Here is a 15,743-nt window from a genome sequence, read left to right on the forward strand (position 1 = left end):
TGAAGATGCTATTCATTCAGGGGTAATTTCATCTTAGAACCATATGAAAGATGTTTCACTCAGGCACAGTGGATGCCTGGCTTGGGATTTCAGTCTATTTTCAGCTACAATGTAATGTTGTTAAATCGATTATGTTGATACTGTATTTCTAATCATGAAGAATTCCAGCTATTATTCTGCTTAAAGAATGGATTGTCAGGCTTTCATTAGATGGCTCAGGCTCTCTCTGGGTTGGAGCAAAAACCACAGTTTCAGTTCACAAAATTGAAATTATAGATTTACATTAAAAGAGTCACAAATCAGTAAAACTCAAGAACTAACAGCCAGCAAAGCTGCCTTTTAAAAATGTGGTTGCATAAAACAGCCCTCTTTTTCATGCTTAATACAAAGCAGACTGAAGATCTTTCAGTGCAACATGAGGATTCATCTTACACAAACGCATCTCTCCTGTGTTTCTAGGATTATTTCGGGGAGGGATGAGGATCGATGGCCTCCCCTGTGATCTTGACGCACCGTTTGGATACTTTCATAGATTAAGAAGCACTCGTCCCAATATCAGCCTCAATGTTGGCTAGTGTTTAAGGGCTATCCTTCCAGAAAACTCTATAGGAATGACCTAAAATTATATCTGATGAAAAATACTTGTTGGCTTGTGTTACACGCATATGATGTGCAGACTTTACAGTAGTCTGCTGTAATGTACCATTAGTCATATTTTTAAAAGTTGAGGTGATGGGAAAAAATGAAGACATTTAAAATCAGCATAAAAATTGATTTAAACTGTGCCACTCTCATTTCAGATGATTACAAAAAGTTTGATTTTGTTGGTTTGTGTTATCAGTTTACTGCAAAGCAAGGGACTACAAAAGTTACGTAATTAAGTCCTGAATTTTAATAATGCTGTTCTTTTTACATGTGTGTATCTTTATGCGCATATACACACACACATTTTGACAAGAAACAACAAATATTAAGGGAGCAATCCTATGGCGATGTGGCAAGTGGAATCACCCTTGATGATCTAAATTGGTATCAGCTCTTGATAGCCAAGGCAGGAAGGGCCCGGTGGCTTTATTTTATTATTAAAATCCTCAATTCTCAATTATCTCAATGGTACGGGATAAGCAGAGGCCCAGACTGATGTTGTGAGAATGATGAGGAACCGATTTCCTTACAGGGAGCGTCAACCCTCCTGTTTAAGGAGCTCCAGTGGCTGCCATTCATTTACCGGACCCAATTCAAGGTACAGGTTCTTACCTACAAAGCCCTGAACGGTTTGGGACCTGCCTACCTGCGTGACCGCATTTCTGTGTACGAACCCACACGATCTCTTCGATCATCTGGAGAGGCCCTACATGCGCTCCCACCTGCATCGGAAGCGCGCTTGGTGGGGACGAGAGAGAGGGCCTTCTCAGTGGTGGCCCCTCGACTCTGGAACTCAAGGACATCAGGCATGCCCCAACTCTGGCAGTCTTCAGGAGGAGCTTGAAAATGTGGTTGTTCCAGTGTGTCCTCCAAAAGCACTTTATATCGATTTAGGTTTGCTTGTATGTCTCCATCAACGCCCCACCTCCTTTACCTTGTTCATGCCTAGCATTATTTTTAAAACTTCAATTACATTTGGCCCAACCATAGATTTTAAATGTACACTGTACCTTGTTTAATGTTTATGCTATTTGTGTATGAGATTTATTTTAATTGCTTTGTATTGTATTTGTTATTGCTTGTATTGCTTGTATTGTTGTATTGTGGGCTCGGCCTTATGTAAGCCGCACCAAGTCCCTTGGGGAGATGGTAGCGGGGTATAAATAAAGTTTTATTATATTATTATTATTTCCTTGAAGCCAATCTCTATCTCACCCTGCTATACACACACACCCCCCTTGAATGCACTATTTATGTTCCACTACTTGGGCTCTTTTCTCCCACATCAAGGAGGTCCAGCTGCAGACCCATCTCTCCACCCATAGACCTATCACTCTCCAGGCAGATGAGGTGGTCTTCAATATCACATGACTCTTCAGCCCCACATAGGGAGCATAGGCTCACTCTCTCAAAAATATTGGGCAAATCCCATTTTTTTGGTACCGGAGAAAGTTTGCAAAAGATCTAAAGGTCAAATTGGTTTTCCTTAACTAATGTAGTTATTTGCAAGGCAAAATGTGAGTGGATGATACTGGTACCAAATATGAGTCCTCAATTAAATAGAAATAGCTTCTTTATGGAAAGCCTCTAATACATCATTAAAAGAAGAGTAGGATATGGATAATGGGACAACTGTATCAACTGACACAGGCTGGTTGACAGCAAATTTTATTGAAAATTGAATTTATTCATTACATATTGCAAATGATTTATTATTTCTGGGATTGGTTTCCTATCCTTCTCATTTATGAAAGAAACTGTTCAAGGTGACTTTATGTACCGATGTATTTCTTACATTTAAAACAAATGGCCTAAACCCCAACTAGAGTAGACCTATTCAATCAATATGAATTTATTCGTATGTGTGCACCTATGAAAGTTCAGTTTAGTCAGTGAGTCCACACTTGAAGGGACAAACAACTGGATTTAAGCTATAAAGTAGGACATGTAACATCATCTCCTTATACATTTCCAGACATGCCCCCACCCCAACCCCCACAAATATCCTCTAGAAATAAACAATAAAAGCAATTAAAATGGCAATTGCCACCATTTTATGGAAAGAGCTCTGTGTCTCCCCTTACAGAAGAGACTCTGTGAGGTTTGTTTCCAAAAGATACTGAATCCAGAAAAAAAAGTTATAGGTAGAAACACACATTGTTGGCTACGAAAAGAATGCAAAGTGTTTCAAAAAGATGGGCCCAGTTCCAAAGCAGTATATTTCATGTTGGCAATATGTTCCAATTAATAAAAAGTTAATACTGGTTTAATGAGTTGTCAAGTTACCAAGTTTTAATAACCATTTCGAGAATGCTTAGTACCTAGTTGTTCTGTGCAGTAGTTGCACATCCTTGCCCTTTATCCAATGTCCTCTCTCCATTGTTGCAGCTTGCACTTATTCCATTCCTATTGTTTACAGCTTAGACATGTTTACAGCAGATTACCGCCACTAGTTGATGGCCTCAGTTTTATTGACTCTGAGCTGAAGTTTTTATATGCGTATGTGTTTTATTTCATTGTATTTTTATTGTGCTTCATTTTTATGTTTGTTTTTAGGCACTTCGTGCCATCTGTAAGCTGCCCCGAGTCCCTTTGGGTAGATGGTAGTGGGATATAAGAATAAAGTTATTATTAGAACCAATCTAAAAAATAACTCTGCAAATGGAGAATATCTCATTAGGTCTTATGTTGCAGGTTGCCCTCTTGTAAATGATTGAAACCAGGAGGTATTTGTACACTGCGAGAGGAATCTAGCAGGAATCCTTTGAAGCTGTGTCCACCCTTCAAAGGGTTTCATTCATGGTTGCAGAGATATAGCAATTTCAAATTGGGTCCATCTTTTGGAAACACCCTGTAGTATGTACAGATCAAAACTATCAAAATGCACCAAACTACTTTGGCATGGGGCTTAGAAAAGTTCATTTTATAACAAAAGAATGCATATCCTCAATTTTTTTCAATTTGTTTGGTACCTTTTGGAAACAAGCTCCACATCTGGCCCTCCATATCCATGGATTCTGTATCCTTAAATTCAACAATCCATGGACAAAAATATTCTCAAAAAATCTAGAAAGCAAACTTTGATTTTGTCATTTTATAGATGAGACTTCATTTTACTATGCTCTTGTAAATAATGGGACTTGAGCAGCCACAGATTTTGGTATCCACAGGAAAAGAGGTGGTTCTTGAACCAAACCTCAACAGGTACTTACAACAGTGCAATGTTGTTCTTTCTCTCTTGAGTCACAAACATCTTTACATTGTAAATGTATTATGGGTAGCCATTTCTAAAGCTGGGAACACTATCATTTTTACATGATTTGTTTCCATGAATTCATTTTTAATTTGTTTCTTGCTGTTTTAAAAGCAATAAAATAACCAATATTAAACATAATTAAGAAGCTTAAACAAATTTAAAAGATTACACGGTTCAAAACTATACACATTAGCAAGGAAAGAAATCAATGAGGCTGAAAAGCTTTGATGACTAACTAAGTTTCTCCTTGGCACAGAAATGGATTTGGGGCTGAATGTCCAAGAAGATATTCCCCGACTGGGGTGCCATGGCTGAAAAGGCCCTTTCCTGGATCCCCTTCCAGTATATTCCCACAATGATCAAGTCCCAATTCGTGCAGGGCTTTAAATGGCATCATAAACACCTTGAATTAATACTGGAAGAATACTGGCAGCCAGTGTAATTCTTTTTGAATTGGCATAACATGCTATCCATATGGTACTTCTCCCCATTGACCTGTCCTCCCACTAAGCAAGTGCTTTTGTGTTGGCCTGTGTATTTACCATCCAATAATGTAACAAGGGTGAGGGAAAATCATTAATCAAAGTTGTTATTAGCCCACTTTAGAAAGAAAATGTGAATGGGATATTTGTATAATGTTACTGATAGCACTAACAGTCTGCTCTCACTATTTGAAATCTCAAAACACAATTGCAAAACTGCAAAACCATCAAGATGCTGGATTCAAGTTTACCATGAAGAATGATGTGAATGTAACACTTCTGCAAATGTCAACTCATTTTAGGAACAGGGGCATGTTTGGCACCAACCAAACACAGAATTGAATCTAATTTAGTCATATGGCTTCTCAACTCCAGGGTTTCTTGGATAAAAGCAACTATCTTGATCCCTCGAAGTCTGGTTTTAGACCTGATCATGGAACAGAGACAGCTTTGGTTGCCTTGGTGGATGACCTCTGCAGAGAGCAGGCAGGGGGAGTATGCTGGTTCTCTTGGATCTCTCTGCGGCTTTCGACACTATCAACCATGGTATCCTTCTGGGTTGGCTCTCTAGAATGGGTCTTGGGGGCATTGTAGTGGCTCTGCTCCTTCTTGTTGGATTGTACCCAGTTGGTGATGGTGGGGACATCTGCTCAGACCCCTGGCCATTGACCTGTGGAGTCCTGCAAGGATCTATGCTTTTCCACATGCTTTTTAACATCTACATGGAATTGGGTGCCATCTCTCTGCTCGATGGGGTTACACTCCCCCGAAGACACAGGTCCACAGTCTGGGGGTCTTCATGGACTCAGCGCTGATGCTTGAAACTTAGGTGTTGGCAGTGGCTGGGAGGACCTTCACACAATTAAAACTTCTGCCCTAGGTTCGACCATATCTCGAAAAGCCTGACTTGGCCACTTTAGTCCATGCTTTAGTTACATCTAGAATGGACTACTGTTATGTGGGGCTGTCTTTGAAGACAGCTCAGAAACTACAGTTAATGCAAAGGTCGAAGGCCAGATTACTAACTGGAACTGGTTATAGGGAGCATACCATGCCCCTATTAAAGCAGCCCCGCTGGCTGCCATTGAGTTTCTGACCCAATTCAAAGTGCAGGTTATTAGCTATAAAGACCTAAATGCTCCGGGTCCAACCTATCTTTGAGACCACATTTCCTTTTATGAACTGGCACAGACACTAAGATCTACTAGGAGGCCCTCCTCTCGGTCCCACCTCTGCCTCAAGTGCGGTTGGTGGGGACAAGAGAGCGGGCCTTCTCAGTGGTGGCTCCCCAGCTTTGGAATGCCCTCCCAAGAGAGATTAGGCTAGCCCACACTCTCCAAACCTTCTATATACAATTGAAAACATGGCTTTTCGACAAACCTTTGACCATGTTTAGAAACCCTTAATGAACATACTTGAGGACCTAGAGATCATTTCATTGTGCACTTTATGAGACTGATATTGATTGCAGTTGTTTTATATCTGCAAATATTGTCACATTTTACTGATCTTAATCAGAGGAGGGGGGATTGTGATGCTTATGTTGGTTGTTACTGCCTTTGTATTATTGTCTATGCACTTTTTGTATTTTGCATGTTTGCAGCTTTGAATGCTTTGTGAGTCGTTCTGAGTCCCTCTGGGAGATGCTGGCGGGGTAGAAATAAATGTTTATTATTATTACTATGTTTACAAAAGATCAATTTAAAATGGGATGAGGAGGCTGAAGTGATTATTTCAGTGGATCTGCTGTAGACAAGTGTTCTTCAGTGAGTGTGGATCCAACCCATTTTTCTGCCAATTAGTATATAGGACACTTGTCTGTTTCAATGGGATTACTGAAAGGAAATGTAGGAAAGCGTCTGATGAGCGAGACGTTTGGACAGGTCACATTTGGGAATGATGTCTGGGTGAACATTTGTGCAGCTTTTCAGGAGGGATGCAGAGACTATTGTGGGTTAATTGTAGATTTTCCACAGTGGTAGTATTTTGCATCCTAGCAGAAGGAAGGATTTCTCAAAAGACTGGATAGAGCTGAAAGCCAATTTATCACCACCACGGCTAGTGTTATCACACAGGACCAAAGAACCCAGTGGAACCAAAATAAAGTGTGTGCTATTTCAAGAAACACCTGCATCGTTGCCACTGAGCCAAAGAGGGTACAAGGGGAATAGCTGCGGGGAGGGAGAGAAGTGGGGAGGAAACAGCCAACATAATAAAAAACTGAAAAATATTCAGGAGGGCCTAACACAATGGTTTCTTCCACAAGCATACTTTCTCTAACATTTTAAAAAAATGATCATCTATGTCTACTTACTGTATTTCATATTTTATACCTCTGTTGAATTCTATTATTTTATAGCTGCTTACAGTAAAATTTTAAAGCATAGTAATAACAGTGTTAAATTTTAAAACCAGTTAACAACAGAATAGCAAAGCAAAATATGTCTAGAATGTCCATGCTTAAAATATGAAATCTTTAAAAGCCTCTGAGTAATAGAAGTATTAACCAGGAAAGGAAAAGACACCAGGACCAATTATGTGGAAAAGCTGCTCCACAACTAAGGTGTCAGGAATGAAAAGCCTCCTTTTTCTTGCCAAATACCTTAATTCTGTCATCTAAGAAGCATCAAAATGAAAGGTCTTCACAAATGAGTAGGATGATAAAGGAGCAGGTGATCCTTAACATGTTGGAAGAACTTGAAAATTAAAACCAGTATTTTCAACTGTTCCTGAAAACAGCCCATTAGGAATTAAAGATCTCTCAAAATTGTCAAGATATATTCCCAATTAGCACTTGGGCTCCCAAACCCTGAACCAGTTGCAGTTTCTTTTATGATGGGTATGATGCAATACAGCAATCTAATGAATTCCAGACTATGGGTAACCAACAGGCAAAGCACAAAGTAATTTCCATAGTAATTTCCAAAGTACAAAAGGTAAGAGAAAATAGTAAACCAACGTAACACACTGAAGCAATGGACTCTTTAGAAAATAATCCTTTTTAAAAATAGGAATAACTAGTTCATTTCTTGCTACAGATTCTTATGAACTGATATCATCACCTTACATCAAAGAAAATTGTTCCATAAAGTTTAAAATCAGATATCTTGCGAAGTCATTTTTATAGTCATGGCTACTATCAGCTGTCAAAACAAAGAATATTGAAGAAAAAGGAAGATTTGTAATATATTATAGCCAATTTATCATCTAAGTGACATGTGTAGAGCAGCAGGATTGAAATAAACTAAATCCTCCTTTGGGAGGGAAAAGAATTTGCTTTTTAATCTTATTATAATAGTGATTATAGTTTTCAGTAACCTTACTATATTACAGACAGTCCACCAAAGCGTCTGATGTAGGGCATAGCAAGTGTCAGAGATCAGCACCATATTTTTGCCCCACTGGCTACAAGTGTTTCTTTCTTTTCCTAGAAACTTGCGAGAGCCCAACAGCCAATGGCTCAAGGACCAGCACAGGTTCACAGGTCACCACTTTGAGTGACACTGGTGTAAAGTGGGGTGGGGGAATTACATAAATATTTTTCCACATTGCCACAGAATGTGGAGCATAACATTGCCAGGAAGGAATGACTAGGACTGAAGCCCACACAAAGACGCAATGATCCATGGGGTCACCATAAACTGACAGGTGACTTGAAGGCATTTTTGTTGTTGTTGCGTGCCTTCAAGTAGTTCACAACTTATGGTGAGCCCTATCATAGGGTTTGCCATTGTCTTCCTCTGAGGAAATGTGACTTGCCCAAGGTAACCCAGTAGGTTTCATAGCTGATCAGGCATCCGAACCCTGGTATCTAGTCTCTATATACTCACACAATGACAAGCTTTCCAATCTTATATAGCAGAGGCTCCTATCCTTCAGCCCCCAGATGAGGTTGGATTTGCAAGAACCAGAACCCCAAATTGGTCTAATGATCAGTAATTCTGAAGTTGTAGAAACAGAGTTGGAACTACACGTCTCTTCTAAACTCAACTTTCTGTTATGCAGCAATACACAACTAAAGCATTCCTCAAAAGTTCCTATCCAACTTCTGTTTACTGACTTCTAATGATGGAGAGTTCACCACCCTTCATAATAAACCCATTTTATAGTAAAAAAAAAAAAAAGGTTATTCCAAATATTTAAGTAATATGAATCCATTTGAATGAACTGGTACATGATATATGCTCTGGAATAACTGGAAAGTAGCTTGCTTCATCTCCTTTATGACACTTTTCAGATATTTAAAAATGGCTGTCATGTCACCTCTCGGTCTGCTCCAAGTTAAACAGACTAGAGCTCCCCTAAGCCATTTCCCATAATTCTTGGTTTCCAGACCTCTGATTACACTATGTAACAATTTTTTTAAAGAAATCTGTTCCTGGTTTGAAAGTGTTGTTTCCTGTTTAATTGTAATTTAATTTTACTTTGAAAGTAATTGTCATACTCCAGAAACTTGTTTTTGTGGCTGCTGCAAGCTATGTTGAATTGGTTGAGACTGTCATTAAATATTTTTAAAATCTACTACAGGATGTCCCACAAAAACAAAGTTTTTGGAGTTTAATAAATTTTGTTCATGTTTTTATGATAGAACCAATTGGGAGATGACATTTTTTAACCCGGGGACAAAAATCATGTTACATAGTGTTATCGTGATGTCATTCTCTGGATACATTTCATCTTCTTGATATCTTTCTGGAATGGTGGAGACTGGAAGTCCACAATGTATTCAAAGTGTAGTCCAAACCAAGCAGAATAGAGTATCACTACTGCTTTTCTTAATTTGGATACTAGAATAAGATCCTTCTTGCTACAGGGAATACTTTCCGAGAGTCCCTCGTAGATGCCTGAAACCATGGACAATATCAAACTCTAGATTTCTGAACCATGGTTGATTACTTAAACTTAACCCACTATCACAGAGTTAAAGGGGGTTTAGAAACAACACTGCCCATGGCTGGCCCACAGAAGGCTGGGAAATTGATTAGTGTCAGTCTTTGAATAGTATTCAATTTTATCTGTCTGTCCTAACCATGTTGCATCCTGTCTTCAACTATGAGGAGAATACAAATAAATGTATTCTTATTATTGAGTTGCTGTAAGTTTTACAGGCTGTATGGCCATGTTCCAAAAGCATTCTCTCCTAACATTTTACCCACATCTGTGGCAGGCATCCTCAAAGGTTTTGAGGTTTGTTGGAAACAAGACAAGTAGGGTTTATATATCTGTGGAATGTCCAGGGTGGGAGAAAGGGCTCTCTGTTTGAGGCAAGTGTGAATGCTGCAATTGATCATCTTGATTAGCATTGAACAGCCTCGCAGCTTCAAGGGCCCTTGTTGTTGTTGTTGTTATTATTATTATTATTACTATTATTATTATTATTTCCAACTTTCCTTCTGTAGCTTTCTCAACAAATGTTTGCACAACAAGGTGGAGGGTCAGCGCTCAGCCCAAGCACATCACAGAATCCCACTGGAGGATCAAGAGATGCCCACATACACAGTTCTGTTTTCTTTGCCATTGATAACTGAAACCACAGAAAGTGAACTTGCAGGTAAGGTGGTCTTATTGTATATTCCTGTTGATGTACCTCAGGTATTGGCAGTGGCCGGGAGAGCTTTTGAACAATTAAAACTTGTGCACCAGCTGCGCCCATTCCTTGGGAAGTCTGACTTGGCCATGGTGGTCCACGCTCTGGTTACATCCAGAATACACTACTGCAACGCTCTCTACGTGGGGCTGCCTTTGAAAACTTCTTGGAAGCTTCAGTTAGTCCAGCGGTCAGCAGCCAGGTTGATAACTGGAGCACCATACAGGGAGTGCACTACTCCTTTGTTGCGCCAGCTCCACTGGCTGCTGATTGGTTTCCGGGCATAATTCAAAGTGCTGGTTTTAACCTTTAAAGCCCTGAACGGTTCTGGCCCAAATTACTTGTCCGAACGTATCTCCTGCTATGAACCATCACAAAGCTTAAGATAGTCAGGGGAGGCCATGCTCTCTATCCCACCACTCTTGCAAACAAGGTTGGTGGGGACTTTCTCGGCAGTGGCCCCCCGTCTATGGAACTCACTCCATAAGGACATCGGGTTGGCCACCCTCCTGTCCTTTAGAAGACAACTGAAGACCTGGCTCTGTGGCCAGGAGTTTGATTAGATGAAAGTGACAATAGGAAAGGAATTTGGGTTTGTGACATTGGATTTTTGGTTTTACTGGCACTTCAATATCATTGGTAAATGAATTTATTGACTGATGTGTATGATGTTTTAAGATCTTTTTACTGTTTTACTATTTTATTGTATTCATAAGATGTATATGTTGTAAGCAGCGTTGATGCCTTTGTGAAGCCGCCCTGAGTCCCCCTTGTGGGGACAAGGGCGGGATAGAAGTGTACAAAATACATAAATGTAGTGTAGAACTGACCAAGAACATATAGAGACTGATCATTGAAAATCTAGACTATATTAATTTCTGAGGAACAGATGTAGCACACAGGCAGGTCACATGCATGGTTTAAATGTAGAGGATCTCAGTTTCCGTCCCTGAAATCATCAGATACTGTTGGCACAGACCAGTGGTTCTCAACCTGTGGATCACCAGGTGTTTTGGTCTTCAACTCCCAGAAATCCCAGTCAGTTTACCAGCTGTTAGGATTTCTGGGAATTGAAGGCCAACACATCTGAGGACCCGCAGGTTGAGAATCACTGGCATAGACTCTTCTGCAAAAACCCAGAGAGCTGTTCCCAATCAGTTCAACATAACTGGGTAAGAGGAATCAATATTCTTATTAAGTATAAAAGCATTCTATATCCTTAAGTAGGATAATGAATGTGCTTTACCTGAACAGCAAGACAGGCAGCATTATCAGAAAGCAAAATTTGTTCATCTGTAAAATAAAAATAAAGAGAGGGGGGATGTCAGAAATAGTGGCTCTTTCCTCTTTCAATAATTGCAGCTTGTTTAGGGTGAAAAAATAAATGTGTACCAACATAAGGAGACAAACTGCTTTAACACGAATCACATGCCCCATTACATTAATGCTGTATCTAAAAGCCTGTGGCCCGAAGGACCAGAAATATTTCTCTTAGATATGGTCTCACAATTTAATGTATTATCCCAACAGTGGAGGAAAAAATCCCAACAAAGACCATGTGTTAGTCTTTTTCTTTCTTTTGTAAAATATAAATAAAGGGGCAATTACTCATTTCCTAATAGAAATAACATCCAACAACTTCATAATTTCTCTTGCTAAAAAAGTAGAAGCATTTGGGAACCTACAAAAAAACTCACCCCAGTTTGCAGTTAATATCGCACACTGTGTCTAGGTCTGTCACCCAAAAGAAAGATGACAAGTACACAGCAATAAAAATTCCATGCTTAGAAGACTAGGGCTGCTACCTATTAGTCTTCATTACTTTGCAGTCTTCTGACAACTGTAGCAGGCTGCTGAGCCCCAAATGGGGGCCATAATGTGATCTGATGATATATGAAGAGCTGCTAAAGGGAGCCTGAACCATCCTAGCCTATACATTTTAACAGTTCCTTTTTACCGAGAGCCCACTTTACCACAAGACTTCAAAAATCTGCTGCCTCAGCTATTGGCGCAGTAAATCTGCCAACTGGGCCTGCAAACCACATCATTTTACACTGCCTACAGCAGCCAATATAATGAGTCAATAATAAACCAAGGACCTTATAGGCCATGGATAGCTGGTTTATATTGGCGGATACAAGTTTAGCACAAAACAAAAACAAAACCAGATAACCACCACAAAGGGTTCTCCTTTTAACAAGGTCTCCTCTCCTCCCCTCCCTCCATACCTGTCCGCCTCCAGGTAATTACACTGCAGCGTATTTGAAGAAGAAAGCACAAAATACGCACCTCTCAAGGGCTGATATAAGGCAGCATTCTCAGGCCAGGGCTCTGCTGCTGTAAAAGGAGAAAAGTAGTTTAATTCAGAATGTAAACAGAGTTTGTCATTGAGTTTAGGTAAGAATTCTTTCCGTTTGAATTGACAGTGTCTTCCTTCACCCACCACCAGTTTAAACTATATCAAGTATCTCCCAGTTTTCTCCTCATATGGCTGAGCATCCAGCTCGATTAAGAAGCAAGATTCACTTCTATCATAATCATCCTTGTATGATTACAAGACCAATTACATAGGTAAAGGTAAAGGTTTCCCCTTGACATTAAGTTGTGTACAACTCTGGGGAGGGGGGTGGTGCTCATCTCTATTTCTAAGCCAAAGAGCTGGCGTTGTCCATAGACACCTCCAACATGACTACATGGAGTGCCATTACCTTTCCGCAGAAGTGTTATACCTATTGATCTACTCACATTTGCATGTTTTCGAACTGCTAGGTTGGGAGAAGCTGGGGCTAACAGTGGGAGCTCACCACGCTCCTCAGATTTGAACCACCAACCTTTCAGTCAGCAAGTTCAGCAGCTCAGTGCTTTAACCTGCTGCGCCACCGGGGGCTCCTATAGACCAATTACATAGCACAATCTCACAACCTACCAAGTCATTACAATAGGTTACACAACTCAGAATTATGTATAAAGCAACATTCTACAGAATATACTATTCTCTGTTGTGTCTTCTACGTCCTAATGTAGTATCTTACGTCCAAACATAGTATTCTAAAACACAGTGAACGAAAAGAATAAGCCTCCAACAAAGTCATATTTAATTCCATGTACAAGTGCCTTTAATTACACATTGTTTATTTCGTGAAATGAAAAACATGACGTTTCAAATATTCACTTAGGTCTACATACAACACACTACTAGAAGACATCCGCTTCCTCTACTCTCGTCCTTCACACAGGGCAGATTTGGGGACTGAAATGGGAAGGTACTCTGTTCTATCATCAACATCCATTCCTCTGGTCAACAAATCACCACAGGCTACAATACACTGGCAGAATTATTTCACTGGTTTGATTTATAATGCAAAGACTGTGCCATCATCTCACTGAATATTTCATGACAGAAATTCTCACGTATGAGAATATCATTTGAGTCAGAATTCTCTCCTGTGTGTGAAGATACTGGGGGAACATCCTCTAGGAGAGCGACCTGTTTGGCTCAGGCTCCCTATCTATCATCCCTGCTCTTCCCCAATGGCACCATAAGAGAGAGGATCAGTAGGAATATGCAAAATTCCCTTCAAGAGACACTTATTGATCACTCATGTCTTCTCAGTAACCATTTTTGAGGTAGCTTCCGAAGATCATGCATCATGAAAACGATTGCAATCTTTCTATCTATGTATCTATGTTGATTGGTTTGTAACACAAAGGCTCCTACATAGCTTGTTGGATCTGGACCAAACTTGGCACACGTATCCTTTATTATTCAACTTAAAATAATTGAATGGTTTGAACTAAAAACTCCACAATTTTCGGAGGAAATGAAAAGGAACAAAGCAGACTGGCTGTAGCTAGGTGAAGTGGCCCTCTGTCATGTAACTGGGAAAGAAAGAGGGTGATGCAGATTGGCAGCTCCTAGGTGACATTTTGTAAGGGAAAGAAAGGGAAAAGGGAAAGAAGGAAAGGGGGAGGGAGGAAGGTGTATAAGGGAAAGAAAGGGAAGAAGGAAAGAAAAGGGAGAGGGACAAGGTGTATGAGGGAAAGGGAGGGAGGGGGAAAAAAGCTGCAAACAAAATGCAAACCTGGGCATTGCTGGGTATATACACTAGAAAGTATATAAATGTTAATAATTATACAACAAATTGAGCCATTTACAGCATATCAAATAAAGCTGCAGAACTACACAAATGAACCTAGGAGCAAGCCCTGTTGAATTTAGTAGAGATTGCTTCTTTGCAAACATGCAGAGCCCTGCATCAATATTCAATTCATGCGTAAGCGTCATGAACCAGGGTCTATAAAGACCAGCTGTGCTCTTGTTAAGGTTTCTGCTTTCTTCAATTGTAATCTATAGTTATTTGGCCACTATTTAAAAGATCAGCAATTCCATTGGAATATAATGCAGGGTGAGAGTCTATACACAAATGTTTGTTTGTAATAGTTGCCCCATGTGTGAATAGAGTACATCTAAACTAACTTAACCTGACATACGCCTGAGATACTAAGCTAAGCTCCAGGCCTTTTGGAATACAGTAGTCTTATAACTATAAGTAGATTGTCATTGAATTTACTTTCTTAGCAGATTTGAGAGATAGATAGGGAACTCAATAGGTGTTAATCATGATAATAGCCTGATCACAGATTTACAATTAAAATAGAGGAAGAAAAAGGTTGGAAAAACACTAGAGGAAGAGAATAACTGGCTAAAGTTAAGGGTACTTTAGCATTATCCTATATTGCAAGGAATGCAATACTGGAAATTGAAAGTTACTTGGGAAGGCCAAGAGCTCGAACTCTGTTTCCATCCTAAATATCTCGGTGTCACCTTCGACCAAAGACTAACATTTAGGAAACACTGCATGAAAACCAAGTACAAAGTAGCTGCATGCAATAACATCCTGTGGAAACTTACTGGAAGCAAATGGGTAGCAGACCCAAAATTAGTAAGAACATCAGCCCTGGCCTTGTCCTATTCAACTGCTGAGTATGCCTGCCCTGTTTGGCATAAGCCTGTTCATGTGAAGCAGGTGAACATAGCACTGAACAAACATGCAAATTAATCACGGGATGTCTCAAACCTACACCTGTTGATAGACTCTACAAGATAGCTGGCATTACCCTCTCTGATAGGCAATGGGAAGTTGCTGCTAACTGTAAGAGAAATAAGGTTGAACACTGTGAAAGCCATACACTGCATGGCTATCAGCCTCCTCCCAGTAGATTCAAATCAAGGAAAAACTTCATGGGAACCACCACTCTTCTTCATGTTCCTTCAGAAACACCAAGAGGATCCCTCTGGGCAGCTGAACTGGGAAATCCCAAATGGACCCCCCTCCGGGGGAGGGGTGCCTCCAGGGGCAAACCAAGAATGGGAAACTTGGAAGTCCTGAACAGACTCAGGAGTGGAGAGGGCAAATCAAAAGGCAACCTTGTAAAATGGCACTACCTAAAAGAATTCCACACCTTGTGGGACTGTGGAGCAGAACAAAAAAAATCTGCATCTGTATGCTTGTCCACAATGCCCTGCCTCATGTACAGAGAAAGAATTGTTTAAAGCTACAGACAATGTGATCACTGTTGCCTGTTTTTGGTCAAAAATTGTTTAGCTGCTTGTGCTCCTTCTATTTTTTATCAGTTTTATACTTATGTATGCAATGCTTTTGACATGAAACAAATAAAATCCAATGCTGCAATTTTTAACGTGGATATCCCCAATAGGAATATATTCTTCATTGATGCCAGTGAACTTTCTCCAGGGATGTTCGTAAAGATT

General features: G+C 40.0%; 1 protein-coding gene across 2 annotated transcripts in view; it reads right to left on the minus strand.

Moving 5' to 3' along the window:
* The window catches only part of MTX2 (metaxin 2), a 50,328-nt gene that overhangs the window by 13,806 nt on the left and 20,779 nt on the right, over positions 1-15,743 (minus strand). The window contains exons 2-3 of one of the 2 annotated variants that reach the window (XM_060779576.2): positions 12,260-12,307; positions 11,217-11,263 (exon numbers count right to left, since the gene is read on the minus strand). In XM_060779576.2, coding sequence (XP_060635559.2) covers positions 11,217-11,263; positions 12,260-12,307 — 95 coding nt within the window. The remainder of the gene's footprint in view (positions 1-11,216; positions 11,264-12,259; positions 12,308-15,743) is intronic. The other variant, XM_067471359.1, reaches the window with a different exon arrangement.

Source organism: Anolis sagrei, chromosome 1 (assembly GCF_037176765.1).
Source record: "Anolis sagrei isolate rAnoSag1 chromosome 1, rAnoSag1.mat, whole genome shotgun sequence".
NCBI lineage: Eukaryota > Metazoa > Chordata > Lepidosauria > Squamata > Dactyloidae > Anolis > Anolis sagrei.